Genomic DNA, 22,448 nt, shown 5'->3' with positions numbered 1-22,448 from the left:
CAGATATCTTTGATTGCTCCATCCCACTCCTTCCCCTTCCCTAACTCATTCCCCCACCCACCTTCTGACCCCTTCCTGAGAAGGGAAAAGCCTCACAGGCCTGGGCCCCGGGGGAAGCGAGGCGAGGAGCACGGGGATACAGATTGACTTACAAGGGCCAAAAGATGGTGATGTAAGAAGAAGAAAAATATATATATATGTATATGTATATATCGACCACACTGAGTGTGCCTTCTTCTGCCCCTCCACCCCAAGCTCCCTGGAGAAGGAGGCAGTATGCAAACTATGCAAGCTGAGTGGGAGAGGGAACTTACTCAGCCGCCTTAAAACCAAATGACGAAACCAGCCCCTCCTCTGCACTCCCCTTCCCATTCCAAGAGGTGAGCTTTCACAGATCTCGGGAAGGAAGGAATAGAGAGGATAGGAGAGAGGGCTGCGCCGCGATGCCAGTCTCCAATGCCTCCCGTCTCAGGCCAGCCTGGGCATCTCACAGCACCATGGTGGGGATGTGGTGCGCTGCGAGGGTGGTGGGATGGGGCACGGGCAGGGCCGGAGAGTGGGCCTGCAGCGAGGCGTTGGGGGGTCGATGGCGGGCGCTCTTCTGGTGCGCCCGCAGCCCCGCCAGCTGAGAGTAGGCGCTCTGGCACACCTGGCACTTGTACGGGCGCTCGCCAGTGTGCAGGCGGACGTGGTTGCGGAGCGTAGAGGACTGGCTGAAGCGCCGGTTGCAAAAGCGGCAGACGAAGGGTTTGTCCAGGGTGTGGATGCGCATGTGAGAGCGCAGATTGCTGCGGGAATTGAAGCCCCGGTGGCAGATGACGCAGCGCATGCGGCCCGCGGTGTTGGCTGCAGTGTCCACTGGATGGAAGTCCTCTGGCCAGGGCAGCGGGGCAAGAAGCGGGGAGGGAAGGAAGAACGGAGCAGCCGGGTTAGACCGATGACTTCACTCACTAAATAGACCCTAGCTGGAAACCCTAGTCTCTTACGTGTAGATAAAAAGTAAGCTCCTTGAGGGCGGCCACTGGTTCATTTTTGTCTTTGTGCGCCCAGAGCCTAAGAAAATCCCTCGCCTGAAGTAGGCATTTAACATAGGCTTGTTAAAGCCAGAGAATAGAAAGAAAAATGCACCCCTCTCCCTACTTTATAGAAATGGGGGACTATGGGTATGGGACATTACATATACTGTAAGATTCAGCTGATGTGTTGGTTAGTTTTACCGAGATGTTTTTTTCTATTTCTCTTTTTAAAAATTCTTTATTACAAGGGGTAGCTCTTTGGGAAGGAGAGGGAGGATAATTAGAAAATGACGATGATGTAAAAAAAAAATTTTTAAATTTAGATAAAAGTAAATGCTTTGTAAAAGTAAATTCTTTGATTGATTTGCACTTTGACCCAGAAACTGTCATCCTGCCTCTGCCAGGGACTGACGTACCCCAGAGGGCTTTTATACTTTATGTACTTTAGCAAAAGATGACCACAGGTGTCCCCCAAGACCCTGTCCTAGGCCCTATTATCCTCTTCCTTTATACCATTTTTCTTAATGAAATCAGCACCTTTTGATGCAATTATTCTCTCTCTGAAGATGATTCTCAGATCTACTTATTCTTCCCTAAGCTTAATCTGTCCTCCAGTTCTGCATTTCCAACTCCCTATTGGACATCTTGAACTGGGTATCCCTTAGTAATCTTAAGTATAACAGATCTAAAACTGAATTAATTATCTTCACCACTCCCCAACTTTGCTCTCTTCCTAACTTCCTTCTTACTATTAAGGGCACCACCATGCTCCCAGTCACCGAGGCTGGAAACCGAGGTGTAATCCTCCACTCTTCATTCGTTTACCCTGTATATCAAAGCAGTCAAACCTTGTTGTTTCTACCTTTGTAATATCTCCCCTCCTCTCCTCTGACACTGAAGTCTCAGCCTCTGCAAAGTCCTGCTTCTTAAAATCCTACTTCTGCAAGAAGCCTTTCCCAGTCCTTCCTTAGTGACTTCCCTCTGAGATTATCTCCAATTTATCCCATCTATATCATATTTGTAATTAGTTGTTTGCATATAGTCTACCATATCAGACAGTGAGTTCCCTGAAAGCAGGAACTGGTTTTGTTTTTTCCTCCCTTTGTATCCCCAGCCCTTAGCACAGTGCCTGGTACACAGTACATGCTTAAATAAATGTTTGTTAGCTGAAAGCTCTGCCTAGGGCCTAGTATCTTGGGGAAGGGCAAATTAAACCTTATTGGTCAGCCCCAGCTTGGGGTTACAGGATCAACCAAGCAAAGCCAAGCCCCACTTGAACCGTAGAAACAGTGGGAAATCCATCAAAAGAGGCTTCTGATGCTTTATCTGTTGGGAGGGGAAGGGGGGGAGGAATGAGGAGGGGATGTATCACATAGGCTGCGCAGGAAGAACCATTTGGTTTTCTTTCTTCCCCCTCCAATTAGAAACTAAAGACTATCACTGCCCTGAGGTTAAAAAGGAAGCAGACAAATACAAAGGGCCACCTGTAATGATGGCCCTGGCTGGTTAAGGACTACCTACCATGTTTATTCTTCTTCTGTTCTTCTTCCAACCCTGGGACACCAGGAATCCCCAGGAAAGTATTATGGGAGTTCCCGTACCAAACCAGCAGCTCCTGATCTGGAGGAATCATCTGCAGAAAAAAGAGACCAGTACTTAGGCAATGAGAGGGAGGGAGGAAGATCAAGTTTCTTACTGTATCCTCTCATACAGGGAAAAGAGTGCTGGATTTGGAGGGAGAAGATCTGGATTCATATCCCAGTTCTGCTATTGACTAGCTGTGTAGCCTTGGCAACTCATTCTCTGGGCCTGTTTTCTCCACTTTAATTTAATTAATTTATTTTTTGCAGGGGGGAAGGCAGGGCAATTGGGGTTAAGTGACTTGCCCAAGGTCACACAGCTAGTAAGTGTGTCAAGGGTCTGAGGTCATATTTGAACTCAGGTCCTCCTGACTCCGGGGCCTGGTGCTGTACTCACTGGGCCACTTAGCTGCCCCAGTGTTTTCTCCACTTTAAAATGAAGACGTTGAAATAAGTGATTTCATAGATCCCTTCTAGCTAAAATCTAAATCAGACTATGAGAATTTTAATGTGGTCACATCTGTAGTTCTACCACTGTGGTAACAGTCCAGCATCCTGGAATTCTCTTCACCTACTAAGGATAACTTCAGTTGCTACTCACTAACCCTTATCCATGTAGCATGCAGAGGGCACCTAGATAATTCTATTAAAAGGATCCCTGAGGGACTGAGGGTTTTGTGGGCCTGCTCCCCTCCCCATGGCCTAAATAACTCCATTCCTGAAAGTTATGACTGGGAAGATAGAAGTCCTGTACCAGAGTCAATAAAATGGGTTTTCAAAGCTTCATCAACCCAGCACATGGATAATACACATAGGATATAGCAGTAACTATAATAAAAGTGTGTGTGTATGTTTTTTTAATCACTGAGAAGCAGCTGAATTTAGATTAAATGCAGTGACTAATTTTGATTTTGAAAGACAGTTCATGAAATGATTCTCAAATATTTCCTTCCTCAAGGTAGAAAGATGTAGGACTATATATATAGAATGTTGCACATACTGTCATATTTGGTCACTGGGTTAGTCATAGAACTTTAAAAAATTACAGGATGCAGAAAGTAAGGCTCTATATTTGTAGAACCCAGGTAGCAAGAGACTGGGATAAAATTGGGAAAGCCAACGTGGTACAGAGAAAACAACATTAAACTTGGGGTCAGAAGATCTGACTTTGAATTTTCAGACCTGCCACTCACTGTATGACTGAGGTCCAAACCCTTAAGTGCTCTGAGCCTCAGTTTCCTCATCTGTAAAAATGGGGTAGAAAATAACATTTGGTTTCCTACCTCACAAGTTACGGTGAGGAATTTTTCTTAACTATAGTGCTCTGTATGAACATAAGCTTTTATTATTATAACTAAAACAATATAATTCCCATTCTAGGATATTCTGATCAAAAGAAAATGCAAGGAAATCATCTTCATTCAAACCTTCTGGCCCAAAAGAGGATCAATCAAAAACTGCCAACATGCAGGTGTTCCGTAAGACTGTGTGGCATGATGTAGACCACAGTGCTGAGCGTAGGCTGTTTGTAGTGTTTTCTGCTCACGTTACCTGTTTATGAGTTGTTCAACCAGATGTTGGGTATTCCAACAATTCTTTCTCTCAAATAAGACCAATGTATGTAAAGGGCTTTGCAAACTTCAAAGCATTATATAAATTCAAGCCGCCATCATCTTTTACAAGGCAGAATATAAAGCAGACTCAATAATAAATGTTCTCTTTAACTCTTTGTCCTCCTTTTTGTTCAATTACTTTCAAATTCTCTGTAGCTCCCTCCTCTAGGATCATATGATTTAGAGACAGACAGGACCTTAGTGATCATCTGGGCCAATATTTTCTTTTTACAAATGAGGAAATTGAGGCTCAGAGAGGTACTTGTTGATTAATTAATTTTTATTCCTGGCTATAGTGATGGGCATCCTTTAGTGATCTCAAGAAGAACAATGAAATTCATCCTTCCCTCATAAAAGAAAAAGAAATCACAAATTCCTTTGAGTTTTGAATTTAAAAATTCCTTTTGAATTTAAAAAATATATATGTGACAAAAAATTTAAGGGGAGATAATACACTGATAAATCATGCAAATGGCCTTTTCTTTCTCTGTTGATTGAGAAGAGAGCCTCCATTATGAACAAGGCAATCATCAGAGCCAGGGAGTTCATGACACACAGACTTACATAGTGTAAACAGATGGTCATAGATCTTAGGAAAGCTACAGTGCCCAAGACTGAAACTTAGTAACAATTGACCAAAATGTACACAGCTACGCCAGATGTCATTTTTGTCTTTGGATTCCAAACCCACTTTGGTGGCAACAAAAAAAATAACAATAAATAAAGGCTTTGGAAAGATTTGTGATTCTTTTCATTGTGCAAAGAAAAATGAACCCAAAATACCATCCTTGCAAGGCTTAGACTATATGAGAACAAGTTATCAAGAAAAAAAGGAAAAGAACTCAAGAATAGACTGAAGAAAATTGGTATCATTACAAAGGTCTCCCTTAGTACAAGAAAATGAAAGGAAGAAAGGAAGAAAATGAATGGGGGGAGGGAAGAAAGGAAGGAAAGAAAATATAGAAGGAAAGAAAGAAGGAAGGAAAGAAAGAAGGAAAGAAAGAAGAAAGGGGAGTGTTATATTTTTCAAAATAGAATCACAAGAATAGACATTCCTTGTCAAAGGGAATAGGGAAAGGATCTCTATGCGACAAGGTGGGGCTGGAGGAATTTTCCACTGGCAGCTGGTTCAGACTGTGCATAACCAGAAAACCCAGGGATTTGCTGATATTCTAAAAGGAGTGCCAAGCTCTTTATCAATGTCCATTCAACCTCACTGAAGGCAAGAGTCTTTAACCATTGGATTTGCAGACTGATTGAGAGAGGAATGAATCCTTTTAATCATAGCCACAGAATTTGAATCAGAGAGGGGAGTATGAAAGGCAGCTATCCTGGGTCCCTGTACTTCCCTATTAAGCAATCTGTCCTGAGGAAAAGGTTGGTGTTCTGAGGGTCTTGTTCCCCAGAATACCACCAATCATGAATCTGGTCTAGCTGGATGGCTCTGAAGCTGGAAAAATTTAGATACTCAGACACCTGGGGATAATGATGGACTTACCCCACTGCTTGGTTTAGAGAGAAGATTTGGGACTAGATAATAAAAGCTGGGGTTTCTATAGCAGAAGAAAGCAGTATAGCACTTAAGAAAGTGCTGCATAGCACTTTATATTCATTATCTCTTAACTTCTTAACCCTCTGAGGCAGATACTACAGGTATAATGATACAGGTACAGGTACCTGTAGTACCTGTACCATTTTACAGATGAAGAAACAGGCTGAGAAAGTTGTGACTTCACTAAGGTCTCATAAAATAAGGTAGGATTTGAATCCAGGTCTGCCTTACTCCAGGGTTGGCATTCTATTCACTGTGCCATCTTCTTCTGTTGCCTTTAATATCTACCTAATAACAAGATGGATGGAGCATCTGAGCCTGGCTTGAACCAAAAGAGAAAGGCCAGGCAATCTGGCCAGAAAAAAAGACATTTAACTCTGGCCTGCAAATGCTTAAGCTAATGAAGGTAAATGGTCCTGTCCTAGTGTTAATCTCCTGCCCCTTACTTTCCTAGATAGTCTCAGGACTTCCCAGAGCAAAGAAGACACATTTGTTCTGGAAGGAAATCTAGGCACAGATTTCTGAAAGTCTTGCAAATAGCATTGGAATTAGGAGGAGGATAGAGCCGTGGAAGAGTTGAGGTGATTAGTCTCTGCTTCCTTCCCAGAAGGTCTGAAATTTTAGCAGAATTGTCTAATGGGGGAATAGAGTGAGAAAGACAGGGCAGCGGAGGGCAGGGCAAGAGGGGGGTGCAGAGAGAGACAGAGAGGGGAGGAGAAGGAGGAGGGGGAGGAGAGGGGGGAGAGAGAGACAGAGGGAGGGGGAGAAAAAGGGGGAGAGAGAAAGAGAAGAGAGAGAAGAGGGGAGAGAGAGAGAGAGATTGAGAGAGAGAGAGAGAGAGACTGAGACAGAGAGGTGGGAGGAGAGGGAGGAGAGAGAGGGGAGAGAGGGGGAAGAGACACAGAGAGACACACACACAGAGACAGAGAGAGACAGAGAGGGAGGAGAGAGAGAAGAGAGAGAAGAGGGGGAGGGAGAGAGAGAGAGAGAGAGAGAGAGAGAGAGAGCACTGGAAGAGACCTTAGACGTCACCTAGACCAACTCTCTCATTTTATGGATAAGGAATTGACATGACTTGCCCAAAGTCACATAGCTAGTCAGTCAGTCAGTCAATAAACATTGAAATGATAGAGCCAAGATTTGAACAATGGGCTCCATTTCTCATTTCTCCCACTGTAGCAAGGAGCAAAACTTCCTAGTACCTTATCATTATGACAAAAAATGATGCACAAACCATCTCTCTTAATTATTTATCCCTCAGAAATGATACTCAAGACCCTTATTCTGTTATGGACATGATGTGAGCTTGTAAGTAATTTCTCCTTTCTAGGTCTCAGTTTCCTCATCTATAAAATAAGGGGGCGGGGGTGGGGAGAGACAAGATGACCTCTAAGCTACATTTGACTTCTAGCATCCTATGATTCTATGTTCAGACATTCCATGTTCTAAGGTTTCTTCCTACTCAGCTATTCTATAATCTAAGCTCTCTTTTAGCTTTCACATTATATATACTAAGTAATAACAATTATATTTCCATCATAGATGGTCCATTGCAGATAAGGTGGCATGTCCAAATCTCATAATCTTCCTTTTTAAGGTGATCTGTGCTGATCACTGTTGTTAAAAAACACTTTCTCTCTCCTCTGCTCTAAGCTTCCTCCCAGCAGCCTCTCTAAAAGCCGTCTCACCCCTTGGGGCAGTGCCGGTATGACGCACAACTTCCAAAATATGACATGTATATATTGTCTGGCATTTCTAAGGCCAGGTATGTGGCTAAGTATTTGGCCAGGTACACTCCAAAGTCATGCAGGCCCACAGTCATTAAAGGAGACACAGTTCTGTTGTGATATCTATACATCTGCCTGGACCATTCCCAATAGATCTTCACTTCCAAGACTGATTTGGGTTCCAGGGATCTGTTATCAGCTGCCTGGATTCCTTTATGTTTTCAACTATGAACGCAGAGGTTTAGTTTGGGAAAATTTCCAATTCAGCACTAACCCTTTTTGTTTTCATGGAAAGTCACAATTACTATTATCATTTATAACCATAATAATGATGATGGTGATATTCTGTGTGGCTCCCAGATGAATCTTTATTTGCTAACTCAAATATGACTTTAGAAGTAATTTTAAGGAAACTTGGAATTTGGTGACTTTTAAAATCAATCGATCAGCAAGCATTTATTAAATGCTGCCTATGTGCCAGGCACTGTGCTAAGTGCAGGGGATACAAAGAGAAAGGAAAAAAAAAGGAAAAGTAACCCTTGTTTTCAAGGAGCTTACATTTTAATGGGAGGGGTGTGGGGAGGTAGAGACAGCATACACAAACTAGTACCTACAAGATACATATAAAATCGAAAGCAATCTTAGAGAGAAAAGATCTAGAAGCCAGAGGAAGTTTTCTGATATTTTGAAAAAAAAACCCAAAATACAAATATATGTTGATGTAAAAGCCAATAGAAAAAACAGATCATAATTAAGAAGCAATACATTTTCCTCAAAGACTGCATGATAGGTCTCTAGAAAGGAACTGAAAATATCACCTGGAACTTTTCCCAGCCAGGCTTTTTGGAGTCTTAGGGTATAAGGAGGATTTTGAGCACATCTCAGAAACAAGGAAGGAGTGTCCCTAATCCTTCTTGGATGTCTCTCCTCCACTCTGATCCCCTATAGTATATTCTAACTGTAGAGATACAATAATGAGCACCCAGAATTAACTTAGGAACTTTTCTTCCTTTTCACCTCATTGTCAGAATATTCATGTAAGGATTTCTTTTTCTGAAGCTTAAAATCACACCAACTCTAGCAAACCTTGCCTGAAAAAGAAGCACTCAGCCAAATTCAGAGCTCCTCCATCTTCAACTCCAACATGCCTTTGTTACAAATATATATATGTAATATATATATATATATACAGATATATACATGTGAGTATGTGTATGTATATCTGAGATCATGTTCTTTTGCAAGCTATAAGGTGCTATATAAATGTCAGTAATTATTATGATTATTGCCAGTAAACACTCTGTCATCCACATATGGTCTAGAGAATAGGGACTTCTGATTCATCCGAGAGCTTGAATAACTAAAACATGGATGACTTGGAAGAATGAGACTACAGTGAGGCATATTTAACTTTAAAATTCTAATGTGTATCATTTGGTATTTGATGATTTCTTATGAACATCAGTTGTCCCTGAATCATAGCTGTCTGGATATAACTGGTTTCTGAGAGTTCCAGGTAAGAGGCTGCTAGACAACAGAGAAAAAATCATAGATGTTAAAAGCATATGCACCTGAATGATGATTGCAGAACTCGTAAAGAAGGGAGAGAAAGGGAGCTGATAATAATCTGTTCCATCAATGGTGAACTCAGCAGTTACCAAAAAGAAAAGGAAGTGGTAGAGAGAAAAAAATCACTTATAGGATTAGGAAATAGAGACACAAAGAGAGAGAAAGAGAGAGAAGGAGGGAAAGAGAGACAGAGAGAGAAGGAAGGAGAGAGAGAACAGACAGACAGAGACAGACAGGAAGGGAAGGAGAGAGATTAAGGATGAAATAGTAGAGATATGATTACAGGAATGATCTTAAGTAAAAACTTGGACCTTAAGTCCCTAAGTTGAATGGTTTATAAATTCTCTTTTGGCTTTTACTTTTAGGCCCAAGCAATGTTTCACTTCCTTTGACTACCTAGTTTGCTAGGATAAGACATATTCCTATTAGAATAATCCAGAAAAAGAATGAGAATAATCCAGAAATAGAAATTAGAATAATTCCAAAATCTGAACCTTTGGGGTATTTTTGTTTGTATTTTTAAAGTGTCTGAGTATATCATGTTAGGGGAAAATTCCCACTAGCTAAAGTTACATCCAAAGATAGAAATGGGTATGGGAGGGAAAAACACACCAAGATTTACCCAGAGGAAAAAAAAATTCTCTTTTTGGCATCTCTCAGAATTTTAACCGGATGTATTCAGTTGCCTGTTGTCAGGAACCAGATATTTGCATGCTTGGGGGGGGGTGGGATCGAATGGCAAAATCTCACACAATAGATTTTATAAAGTTGAAAGAACTTCTCAAAAATCATGGTCTAACATGATCTAAACATTGTTGAAAGTATGGATGGGCAACAAGTTAAAAAAATCAGACTTAAAGCTTTTCTCCTTTGCTAGCACATGTTTAGGCAGCACAAAAAGTCAATTCATTTCAAAGACATGCAGAGCAACACCATGCAAAATACCATGTGTAACTAACCATCACACAACAGACGGGTTGTTTGAAGAAGGAAGTTTGGGTCTTATGCGTGTGTATGGTCAGATCTGTGTAGATACATCTTCCTATATCCAATAGTGAGGTTTTCCATGACAATTAATGATACCTATCCTAACTCAAATCTGCTTAGCTGGTTTTGAGAAAATGGCTACCCTATTTAATGTCCTGGGCTTCTTCTATTAAAGCAAATTCTGGGATATTTACATTTTTCCTTATTTACCAGCAATTTGAGAAACAGAGTGGCAGTTGATAGAAGGTAGTCCTTGGAGTCAGGAAGACAGGTTCATGTCTTTCCTCTCATATGTGCTCTCAAGGTCTCTCTGAAGAACTTTAGTATCAATGGAGAGACATGGGAGATGCTAGCATAGGACCATCCAACATGGTATGCCCGAATCAAAGAAGGAACTGTACTCTATGAGCAAAGCAGAACTGCAGTAGCACAAAGGAAACATGAGATGGGCAAATCTAGAGACACCTTCATCCCAAATATTTAAATGGACTATTTGTGCTCGAGCTGTGGCAGAGCCCTCCAAGCTCATATTGGATTGATTAGCCACGAACATACTGTACCTTGACTCCAACTTCATGATGTCATTGGTCCTCTTGGAGTACGAAGGGCAAACAACAGCAGCTAGTTGTATGATCATAGATTTAACTTTAACCAAGCACTTATACTCTTTATGTCTCTAGGTAACTCTCTAAGACTATAAATTTCCAATTTACGTGGCTGGAGGGAATTTCTATACTGGGAGTTACCTTCGATGATGAAATTACAAGTCTGGACCACCTCAAAATAAGATCAGAACAATCAGTGATACATAATTATATTTGGATTTGTACAGAGCTACTGAAAAGATAATAATTTGGTGAAATTATATTATTTCCTTCTCTCAATTTTCAGAATTTCAAGTCTCTGGCCAGGAGTAGGAGATTGAAAGCTGATTTTTATTTTTGAATCTTTGGAAGGCTACTAACCACTCTAATTAATTACTTCTGGTACTATCTTCAGGCTTTGAATTCTACCTTAGAATCTCCCAGGTTCCTTTCTTGGCTCTATTCCACTTTAAATTGTGCTGGCACACTTAGTGAAACATACCTCAAACCATAAGTTGGCTCTAGCCATGAATGCTTTGGTAAGATCCCAGGTACAGTAACAATCTATATTTTTGCTCTAAGTCCTATTTAAATGTGACAACATGTTTGTATTTGTGGCAAGATTTGTCACTAACTAGGAACTGCTTGTGGGTAAGAACCATATTATATTTCATCTTCCACAATGCCTAGCATAGTACCAGGAAAATAGTGGGTGCTTGATATACCTGTTGAGTTTAATTGAATTGCATTAAGGATGGGAAAAGAAGTGAATAAGAGTATATGTGTGTTGGTATAAAAGTATATGAAGGCAGTTAGGTGGCGCAGTAGATAGAGCACTGGCCCTGAACCAGAGTTGAGTTCAAATTCGACCTCAGACACTTACTAGCTGTGTGACTCTGGGCAAGTCACTTAAACCCATTTCATCTCCAAAAATAAAATAAAATTGTGGGAAAAAAGACTTGCTGAAGGTATAAACATATATGAGGGGTTTAGGCAGCCAGATATAGTTTATAGAGAACTGGCCTCAGAATCAGGAAGACCTAGGTTCAGGGCTCACCTCTGTCATACATTTACTGGCTGTGTGATCCTGGACAGGTCACTTAATCTCTTAGTACCCCAGGTAACTCTCTAAGACTATAAATTGCAAAGCAATTGATAAGCTGCTCTGGCCTAGAGAATTTCCTTACTGGGAGTTCCTGACACCAATAAAATCGTAGGTCCCATCCTCTTCCCCTGCCACTCCCCACCAAAAAAAATTAAAAATTAAGAATCTGTGAAGATACCGGGGAGAAAGCAGAGTAGGGATGCATGAGAGAGATGAGGGTATGTGTATATTTGTAAGAAAGTGTATGGATATTTGGGGATACTACGAAGGTAAAGGAATGAATGGATACATATTGGGTAGTTAGGATGAGAATTCAAAGTTAAAGGAGCAGATGAGTGAATGTGAAGATACAAGCATGTTCTGTTCTTGAAATGAACTTCAAACTGAGGCGAATTTAAGGTCATTTAAGGGGGGTGGGGAAAGTCTTCAAATCACACACAGAGACCGCACCAGGCCACTAGCTAGCTAGCAAGTTTTCTCTCAACATCAGATAATCCATCCTCTACTGAGATGGTCCAATGTTTCATACCAGCTTTCACTCAAGTCATAGCCTTTAAATGGTCCAATGATCTCTTCCCTTCCCTGCATGCTGCAGAGCTGAGGGGTCCCAGGAAGAGCTTTTCCCCTAGGTCCCATTGCAATGGTTTTTATCATTCCCTCAAGCTGCCCTGAGTCTGTTAGTGGCAAGATCTGTCAAGGGCAAAGGCCAATCCTGTTTCCTCTCTAGGAAATGGGTTTTGAGTGCATTGGTTATTCAGAAGGGAATTTGCTGCTGATTGAGAGAACTGCTGGGTCCTGATCATGAGGTCTCTGGGAATGGAGGGTTTCTGGGACTGTCAGGGACATGGAAGCAATGACTTCCTTATAGATAAATAAAAACAAACAACAAACCTCAAATCTTACTAGCTACAAGCTCTGTAGAGCAGAAACAGTGTCATTCAAATTTTTTAGCTCTCCTAGCACCTACCTCCCACAATGCTCTACACTTAGGCACTTAATAAATATTTGCTGAACGAATAAATGAATGGAAATCACATCCTGGAACTTTGAATTCTTCCAAACATTGATTATAGGTGAAACTCTCTCTTTGCAGGTCATCCCTGCCTTTTCTGCCTTCATTATAGTTAATTGTGTCCGGTCTCCTCCTAGACTGGAAACTCTTGGTAGGCAGAGATCAAGTCTTACTCATCCTTGTATCTTCAATACTCAGCACAGTGTCCTTCATTGAACAGGGTTTGAGTAAAATTTTTTAACTTGTGATGAATATGAATACACTGATGAATATACTATGAATCCACAAATGACTACGTTCCAAATTCAAAACTCTTTTCCTTAGTTGTTATTTTATTTCTAGTCCTCTACATCCCTAATGGAGCATCTTTCAAGCCTATCCTGTGGCCTACTTGGCTAGAGGAAATAAATGCTAGGCATTCCCTTTTGAACTGCATTTGATTACCATTTTCTTTAAAACTGAATTGTAAAGAATATCTTTGCTGATTTTGCTCCCTAAAAAAGAGAGCTTATATCTGGGCTTCTTTTAAGCCCATGTACATATTCATATACATATACATATACATATATACATTCCAATATAGACATGAGGAGCTTGGCTGCTCAGAACCTCTGAAGGACCCCCTCCTCTCCTCCTGTAAAACACACACACACACACATATACACACACACACACATACATACATACATACACAGAGTACGATCTTGGGCCAGGAAGCTCTGTCACCCCACTGCTTCTCACCTCAATTGCCTTGTAGAAGATACTGTTGCCAATCTGTACCACCTCCAGATTTTGCTCTTGCTCGTTTCGGGCACATTTGATGTAAGTCATCCAACTTCGATGATCTTCTTGACTTGCATCAATGAAATATCTAACTGTGCCATCTTCATTGAATACCTGGCCATGAGAAGAAAGGAGCCCAAGCTGAGAAATGGGAAGTCTAAAGAAGAGCCCACTGGAAGTTTGTTGCATATATTGCACAATAGAAAAAGCAATGGACTTGGGAAGTCAGAAGACCTTAGTTCAATTCAAGCCTTTCTACTTACGAAGTATGTGACCTTGGCAAGATCTCATATCTCTGAACCTCAGTTTTCTCATCTGTGAAATGAGGAGGTTAGAGTAGATTGCCTTTAAGGTCCTTTCCTGATCAACCATACTGTGATCCCATGATTGCTAAACCAACAAAGCCAATGGTGATGATTCATAGAATCCTGGAGCTGAAAAAAGACTTCAGAAAGCATCTTGTCTGATTCATCTTCACAATACTTCCAACAAGTAGTCATTTACCTTTTGCTTCAAGACCTCCAGGGATGGGGAACCTGCTACTTTTCACAGTAGCTCATCCCACTTTTGGACATGTCTAATAGGAATCATTTCCTTATAAAACTACAACCTGACTCTCTTCAACTGCCATCTATTATTCTTAGTTCTTTCTGGAGTAAAGCAGAACACGATTAACTCCTCTTCCTTTCCAAAATAATCGGTGAGAGGTTTCCATGAGCTTAGAGGAGTGAAGCCTCTGAGTTCTCTTCCAGGCTTTGTTGTTGACTCTCTGAGACAGCCTGGTTCCAGATGCCTCACTTTGCTTTTCTGTGAAATGGGGAGAATAACCTGTATCTCCTTTCTTAGGATAATCTAAAATGTTCAATATAACTAGTTGTACTTCTCAACTGCTACTATATAGCCTTGCCTCTCTCAAGTAGGGAGTGGAGAAGGAAAAAAGAAACTTTCCCTTTCTTCTGCCAATACTTATTTTTGAATTCTAGGTGTTCCTTCTGAAAACTACAAGCTTCTTTAAATCATCTGATTTGGACAAGTTGAATGGCGGTTGGATCAGCAATCTAGGGAAAAAATTCCAACACCCTGGGGGAAGGAGGTCTGGGAAATAAGGCATCCATAAAGTAAGAGAAGTGAGGTTTTCCTAGCCAGTTCCCATTCAATTCAGGAAGGGAATGAAAAGCCTGGGATGAGCCACAGAGTGTGGTTCTCTTTCATTGCAAATTTCTCACTCACTGTGTACCATATTTAACTATATATATTTGGAGATGGAAAGGAGATTAGATCATAGAATGTCAGAACCAGAAGGGATCTTAAGACCTTAAGAACACAAGATGAGAGTTGGAAAAGACCTAAGAAATAATCTAGTTCAATTTCCTCATTTTACAGATGGAAAACCTGAGGCCCAGAGAGAGGAAATTATTTTTCCCAAGGTTATCCAGTTAGTGGCAGGCTAGGTCTAGAACGTGCATATTCAGACTCTCCTTCGGAGGGGTGTGTGTGTGTGTGTGTGTGTGTGTGTGTGTGTGTGTGTGACATTCAAGGCCACAGATCCACTTGGTTCCTCAACATCTGCACATACATCTTTTCCTTTAGTAAGGTCTTTAGGTTAGGGAATGTCGAAGAAGGAGAAGGAGAGAAGAGGGATGCTTTGTTGCAGAGAAGGCAGGTTTTATGGGCCTTCCAAAAAGGATAGAGATGCACTCAGTCTGAGGTGTATCCTTGGAGGTGGTGGAGAAAGGAGGAAAATTTGGTGAGTGATTGACCCCATGGGTACCCTTGACCCCCATATGGGGACTACTGTTATATCCTTATATGCTAGTTGGGAGTTAGGGTGGGGAATGGCAATTTTTGAATCAGTATTTGGACTGAACAGGGCAGGCCGTGTACTGGATGCGTTTCTCAGCATTAATCTGAAGGGTACCCATTGCCCTCCATCCAAGAGGAGAACTAAGAATCAATCCAGCATGTAGCACAAAACCTTTTCTGTTCCTGTTGGTGCCCTGCCCTGAGAGACTTGACTATTCCTCCAGTTCTGACTTCATAGATACCCTTGCCTAGTAAAAGGATGAATCAGTAGCAGCCCCTGGGCTCTTTTGGCAAAAGACCTGCCCAGGGAGTTAGGCTGCTAGGAGGACAGAAGCTGGTATACCTGCTCTCCAGTGGAGCATTGTTCCCAGGCCCACCCCAGTGAATACCCTTTCCATTTACCTCCCACATGAGGTTGTTATTCTTGCAGATGTCCACATGCTCCGGAGAAATGACCCTGCCTGTGAAGGGACCCATCTCAGTGCCTGCTTTGATCCAAGTCTTGGAGAAGATACCCAGGCCCTCTCCGGGGATAGAGCTCTGGGCAATAATCACTTCGGATGGCAGCACCAGACTCGACAGCTTCTGCACCTCTGCTAGGTGGAGAGAGGAGATGAAATGGGCAGTGAAAAGGCTGGGGATGGAGGCATAAGAAGGGGTCCCAACAGAACATCTCAGTCACCTTCCCTCCCAGACCCCAGCCTTGGATGACTAGATTGCAGCATGAATGGACAGAACCGAAGCCCTGGTCCTAGGACAACTGTAGAGTTAGGCAAGAAATGAAGAAACAGCAAGGAAAAAGCAAACCGTCTTCCAAGGAGTTCTCTTTTCCTGAAGACAGTTGCAAACAGGGGAGAGACCAGGGATCAGGCAGATCTTTGGAAAAAGCTTATGGGGGTACCATAGCGGGATTCCAGGACGCGAAGAGAAGGAGAAAGACACCTCAACAGCACTATCATACAATACACAGAAGCTACTTCTCCCTGGGCTGAGGCTGCCCTATTGCGCACCAGCATTGGGAAGTCCAAGCTTGGCTGGGCCGGGGTGGGGGTGGGGGGGCCGTCGTCTCTTCAGGGTCGATCTTCGAGCCTCAGGCGGACCTGACCCCCGGCTGGGATGGGGGCAGCTAATGCACATTCCGGATCCTACAATGTGTTACAAGGTTCCCCTCTAAGCTACCTGGGAAAAAAATATGAGAGCGCAGAGCCTGAAAAGGGGGGTTAAATGGTGTCTATTTCAGCCCATCCAGCAATTTGTCACGCTGTTAAAGTGATCTGCATTCATTAGGCTCAACTAGAAAGAAATTGCTAATTCTAAATTCATTAGCCCTTTAAGAATGCTGTAGCAGTAAATTCGGCCTCACTGCGGAGAAGACTTGTTTAAAAGGGGCCGAGGAATTCCCCTTACAAAATGGGGAGATTAGATGGTTGACATAGTGTGAATGGAACTGGAATTAGTCTTCACGGTAAATTAAGAGAGGAACAGAAATCTTAAAGGGGGGAAAAAGAGGGGGACGCCCAGAAATGCCAGCGAAAGGGAGAGATATTGTTTGCGGGTTGATGAATGAGGAATAAGAACTTGAGACATCTTAAAGAAAAGAAACTTTTTTTTCCCTCTCCCTCTCCCCAGCCCTCCCCAGTCCTTCTTCTCCCCCCTTTAAAGTTTCTGGGTTTAAGTGGGAACTTTCGCAGGTCAAGCCCAAGTTAACTAAATGAATTTAAAACCCTTCTTTTTGAGTCAACTGCTATTACACGCCTAGTAAGGCCTTAAACGCCCGGGACTTGGGCTCAAAAGGGGCGGGGGCGGGCGGGGGGGAATCAATGGCTGAGTAGGGAGAGGGAGAGGGGAGAGGCGGGGAGAGGCGGTGGGACCCGGAGTGAGGAAGTCAATGGGAGAGGAATTCCGAGAACTGTGGATTTTGGAGAGCTCCAAGAGCTCGGGTTTCAGAAAGTTGTTCCCCACCCCATCCCCCAGCTCCTGCGCCCAAGGAGGGCTAGTGTCCCCTTCGCTTCCACCCCACCTCTGTGTGAACTCCGGGACAAAGAGCTGCCTGGGCTGGCTCCCTGGCTGCCTGGACTTCTGTGCGTACGGTGGGCTGGGTTGAGGTGGGTTGGGCAGAGAGCCGTCCAAGGAGACATCGAGGTACGTAGGTATCAGGGCCCAAGCTAACCGCTACCCTCTGGCTTGAAGGGAAGCGGGGAACTTAGGCGGTAGCTGTCGCATCTTAAAACCACCCCAGGGAGCAGGGCCCACTCACCTCCGGAGAAGGACTGCGCCAGCACCTCTGCGGTGAAGGCGGTCTTGGGGTTGGCGTGATGAGACTTCTCTTCGAACAGCTGTTCGCCCAGCACGTTCCGCCAGCGACCATATAGGAAGCTGTGCAGGATATCGGAGGTGATCACTTCAGCCAGAGACAGTCCTTGAGGCTTCAGGCCAGTCTTCAGCACCAGGGCTTCCGCGGGGAGCACCGAGCCCATCATGAACCACCCCGTCCTCTCTGGCCACTCGAGACGGCAATGGGCTCGGGGGAGAGCAAGGGAGGGAAGAGCAAGAGAAGAGGAGGAGGAGGAGAAAGAGGAGGTGGAGGAAGAGGAGGAGGAGAAAGAGGAGGGAGGGATATGGCCGAGAGAAAAGGGGGCAAGAAAAGAGTGTACAAGAAAAAGCGTCAATATCCAAGTCTGGGAAATATATATATATATATATATATATATATATATATATATATATATATATATAGATAGATAGATAGATATGTGGATCTTATCAGTGTTTGGAGATGGGCTTTCCGGCGAGCTTTCGCCTTTTGCTACTCTACACCTAACAGTCTGCCACTTGGCAAATTCTCAGCCCCTTTATAGGAGCCGCAGTGACCCTCCTAATTGGTTATTAATGACCCCCCTGACGTTGTAAGATAGACTTGTTCTACCAGGGAGCGACAAACCTAGAGGGAGAGAGCGAGGAGGGAGAGGGGGGAGAAGGAGCCCCCCTCCTCACCTTCGTCGTTGTCGTCGTCCCCCTCCCTCTCCCCTTCTCCCCTCCCCTTGTGGGAAGGGCAGAGGGAGAGGCAGGACCGAAGGCTAGGTTTATCCCAGTATAGAAATCGGGGAGCCGGGATGGGGAAAAGCGACTGCCCTTGAAACCCGCTACAAGTCTGCACTTCTGTAGATGGGAGGGTGGGGTAGGAGACAAGCACAAATAGAGAGATAGACCCGCATATAGACAGAGGCACACACACTCTTCCTGGGCTGGTTGTTGCCTCCGATTGCCCCAATAGGTTTCGGATGCCAGAAGGCTATTCCCACTACCCAGCCAAAGTGTTTCTGGTCTGGGGACTGGACAGGGCAGGGCAGGGTTGCACTCCTCGGCCTCCCGTTTCTTCTCTCCCCAGCTTGCCCCCCAGCTTTGAGGAACTGGGAAAAAGGTGCTTTGTGATCTTAGCTAAGGAGTCCCCCAACCTCAGTTTCCCGACCTGATGTAGCCCCATACTCCATTTCCCCTGTTCATCAGTTCCCCAGCCAGGGTCCAGCTCTCCCAATGCTTCCCGCTGGGATCGCCGGGGTGCGCTCCTCTTTTGGACGCGGATCGGGTAGTTCGAATAAAGCGGGCCGCCAGAATCCGAACCGCCGGGGAAACGAAATCCAGTCCTGGGTCAGTATGTGGAGCTGCAATCTCTGCAAGGCCGTCGGGGGCTATTCGAGCCGAGACAGGGGCCTAAAGGCTGGAGGGATGGGTCGAGGAGGAAGCTGTGGACGTTGGTGCCCGAGATCTCACCTGCTTGGGATACTTCTCTCGGAGTGAACCCACTTCCCGAACCGTCCCTGCCTTCCAGTTTTGTCGCGTGTGTTACACACTAAATCCAGGATGATTCTTCAGATTCCTCAACCTGATCCAGGCTACAGAGTCCGACCTCTGTCCCTTTTCCTCCCAGCTGCGGGTTTGGTCAGAGTCCGAACCAAACCGGACCGGGACCAAGCTGGTCTTGCTTCCCTATCCTCCTCCCTGCCACGGGTCCAGACTGTCGGCCTGGGGATAAGATCGCGGGGAAAGGCGTTGAGGCGCGATGTCTGGGGACCCCGGGGTGGTTCTCCAAAAAGACAAGTAAGCAGATTGCTAACTCGCCCCAAACCCTAAACCAAAGATTAAAACAGAATCTCCACAGCCAGGCAGGCCGGGTTCCCAATTTCACCAGTCCGGCGAAAGCCCTGGACTGTCTGGCTGTCTGCCTAAGGCCTACCCTAGTCCCAAATCTCTTTGCTTGGGAGGCCAAGGGAAACCTCCCAGTTCAGGTGCTCAGACTTAGGACCAGCGCGTCCAAATGGAATTTTCTCGCCGGCTACTTCTGCCTCCCTTTTCTTTTCTGTCTTTCTGTCTCTCCAAACCATTACCCTTCTCTTTCTACAGCATCTGTGCCTCCTATTCTTTCTTCATTCTCTTTCTCCTCTTTTCTCTGCCTTCCCTTTTCTTTCCTTCTCTATCCCCCTTTCAGTCTCTCCTGCTTTCTCTACCCCTTCATTCTTTATTTCTTTTCTTTCTTCCTCTCTTTCTCTCCCTCCTCTGTCTCTGGATCCCTCTCTCTGCTCACGGAGAGGCCCAGAGAGAATAAAACAAGGACTCCAACCACTATGTATGTCCCCGTAGCTAAAGTCACCGCTGGCAGCCAAGGGCGTTTTTCCCATGGGGAAAGGGTCCCTCTGTCCTGTAAAGAAAATGAGAAAGAGACTTTGCTGCGTTTGAATAGCAAAGCTCGAGCCAAAGAGCCTTCCCACTTCCTCGCGCCCCCCCCTCCCATTAGCCTAGAACAGGATAAACTACCTCTCAGTTAATCTCCTCCCTCCGTCTCCTCCTTATTAGATTTGGCCACAAGCTAGAGGGCCCAGCTAACAGGTGGTCATGAACATCACCACCAACCTACCCTATGGAAATTAAGTGGGCCAGTGGTCCAAGGACTCTTGCCCCAAACGCATCCAGTCTGAGGCTTCTGGACCCTCGGAGTCTTGGGGAACCCGGAGACTGTTCCGCTGGCTTCCCTGGTTTGGGAGCTATTGGACCCTAGATAGAAGTGGACTAGGAGAACAGAAGGAAAGGCAGATCCCATGGTATGGGGAAGTTTAGGGACTTTCGGTGTTGGTCACCAAGCAGTTCTCTCTGTGCTGGCACAGGGTACTACAACAAGGGAGCTGGACCTGACGATTTTGTCTTTCAGGACAGCTTTCCCCAAAGGGTACCTGGAACGCAGCAAGCCATACTCCCAGGGCCTCCATGTGTAGTTATTTCTGAATACTCATCTCCAGGTCAGGGGCCTCTGATTTAAAAAAAAAAAACAGAAACAGAAAAACAACAGTAATAGACGAGCTCGGAAAGCCCTTTGTCTAGGATTTACCCTTAAAGTAATGACTATTCTTGTCCAAAGCAGAATCAGGAACCCCTCTCACCTTCTATCCCCTATTTCTAAGCCCCGGTCACACCCTCATTCCATCGAGACTATTTGCTGACTCCAGCGGGGAAATGTCAATACTTGGGGGCGCTGGAGTGGTGTAAAGAAGGAACCCGGGAAAGTTCTGTCTCACGAACACCAGCACCCCTCTCTCAACCAAGTTACTGCCACCAGTGAAAGAACCTGCGGTTATCATCCATCCTATGCCATCCACCCTCCTCACCCTAGCACTAGGGCTAAGGAATCTTTCCTTTTCCAGATATTGGAAGACTTTTCTACGACGTGGGTGGTGGCTGTCTCTGTTACTCCCACTGGTCCCTTAAGAATGACTCTGTTTTGAAAATATAGACCATCGCCGTCATCAGAAAGGATGCAGTGTGAGAAGCTTCCCAAACTTTCCTGGAAAGAGGAAGACAATGAGTAAATTGTCTTCATCGCAGGAAGCATGCAAGGGAAAAATACGCCACCGGGAAAGTCTGGGTCTGGATCTCTGTATAGTATATACCTATTTGCCCACATCAGAGTAAAACGGCGCGCGGCTCTAAGTACACAGCCACGCCCTTGCTAGGCTCCTAAACCTCTAGACTTCTCCAGCAGAGAGTCACGCGGTCAGGAAAGAGAGGCAGAAGCTGGGAATCATAGCGAAGGAGAAATTACAGAGACCATCCATCCATTCCAATCCTGCCGAGTCAAGTCAGAGAGCTTGTGCGTCTGCTTTTCCCAGTACAAGCGAACAACGCCGAATCATTTTGCCCTTTCTCTCTTTCCTCTATCTCTTCCAGAGATGAAGAATTTAGGGCCTGGAGAAGTATGCGAAACCCTTTTCTGCTAGAGAGATTATGGGGGTGGGGTGGGGGTGTCCTTCGGCAGGTAGATACGGGAGGTGGGAGGAAGGTTAAAATATTACCAAGTAAATGAATAACTACGATGCTTAGGAAACTTAGAGTTGGACACTTATCTGTGTCTCGGTATTAAAACTCGCACATTATCAGGTTCCAGCTTACAGCCCCCGAGACAACTTAAACACACTTGGGGATGAAAAGGAGGACAGATACCCGGTTTCTTTGTATAGGTTGGGGGGATGGGGAGGGGGGTAACTCCTTGCGTCCTTCTGTAGCAGCTGTTTGGTCCCTGCAGCACCCACGGGGGCTAAGACATTGGCCGGGGAAAAGGGAGGGAGGAAGAGAGGAACAGAGAAAGAAGAGGGTGGGAAGTTAGGGGGAACGGAGCTGACGGCTCCTAATTTTTAGAGGAAATAAATTTAACATTCATGGCTTTTAATAGGAGATAAACTTTTCCCCTTTGCTGGGGATATTGTTGTGAGTTGTCTTTGGGGTGGGATTGGTGGGGTTGGGGGGGGGGCAGACCATGAGCTGGCTTGTATTGCCATCTGCATATTTCCAAAGTCTCCTCTCTGCCCATCCCCAGAGCACTTTAATATTCATGGGTGTTAATAGAGAGGCCCTTAGTATATTGGGCTATTGTGGGGAAGTGTTCGTATTGCTCTTCCTCTGAATAGCCCCAGTTCCCCTTTCTTTGGAGATGTTTTCCAAGGTTGATGGGCCAGGAGTGAATGGTGACTTTTTTTCCCCCTCCCTCCTCAGCCCCCCTTCCAGAGAGAACATCTTTATCCCAGCCGCAGCCTCTCTGGTTCCCCATTCACGGCGCTCTGGAGCGCTGGCA

General features: G+C 44.6%; 1 protein-coding gene across 1 annotated transcript; it reads right to left on the bottom strand.

Annotated features, from left to right (window-relative positions):
* Positions 1 to 487: 487 nt before the first annotated feature.
* Positions 488 to 17,811, bottom strand: PRDM12 (PR/SET domain 12). The gene is made up of 5 exons (XM_036751083.1): positions 17,589 to 17,811; positions 15,734 to 15,924; positions 13,487 to 13,642; positions 2,538 to 2,649; positions 488 to 873 (listed from the first exon to the last, which is right to left on the bottom strand). The coding sequence occupies exons 1-5, from the start codon at positions 17,809 to 17,811 to the stop codon at positions 488 to 490; spliced, it is 1,068 nt and encodes a 355-aa protein (XP_036606978.1).
* Positions 17,812 to 22,448: the final 4,637 nt, after the last annotated feature.

This window comes from Trichosurus vulpecula, chromosome 3 (genome assembly GCF_011100635.1).
Source record: "Trichosurus vulpecula isolate mTriVul1 chromosome 3, mTriVul1.pri, whole genome shotgun sequence".
NCBI classification, from domain to species: domain Eukaryota; kingdom Metazoa; phylum Chordata; class Mammalia; order Diprotodontia; family Phalangeridae; genus Trichosurus; species Trichosurus vulpecula.
This window is presented reverse-complemented; position numbering and strand designations above follow the sequence as displayed.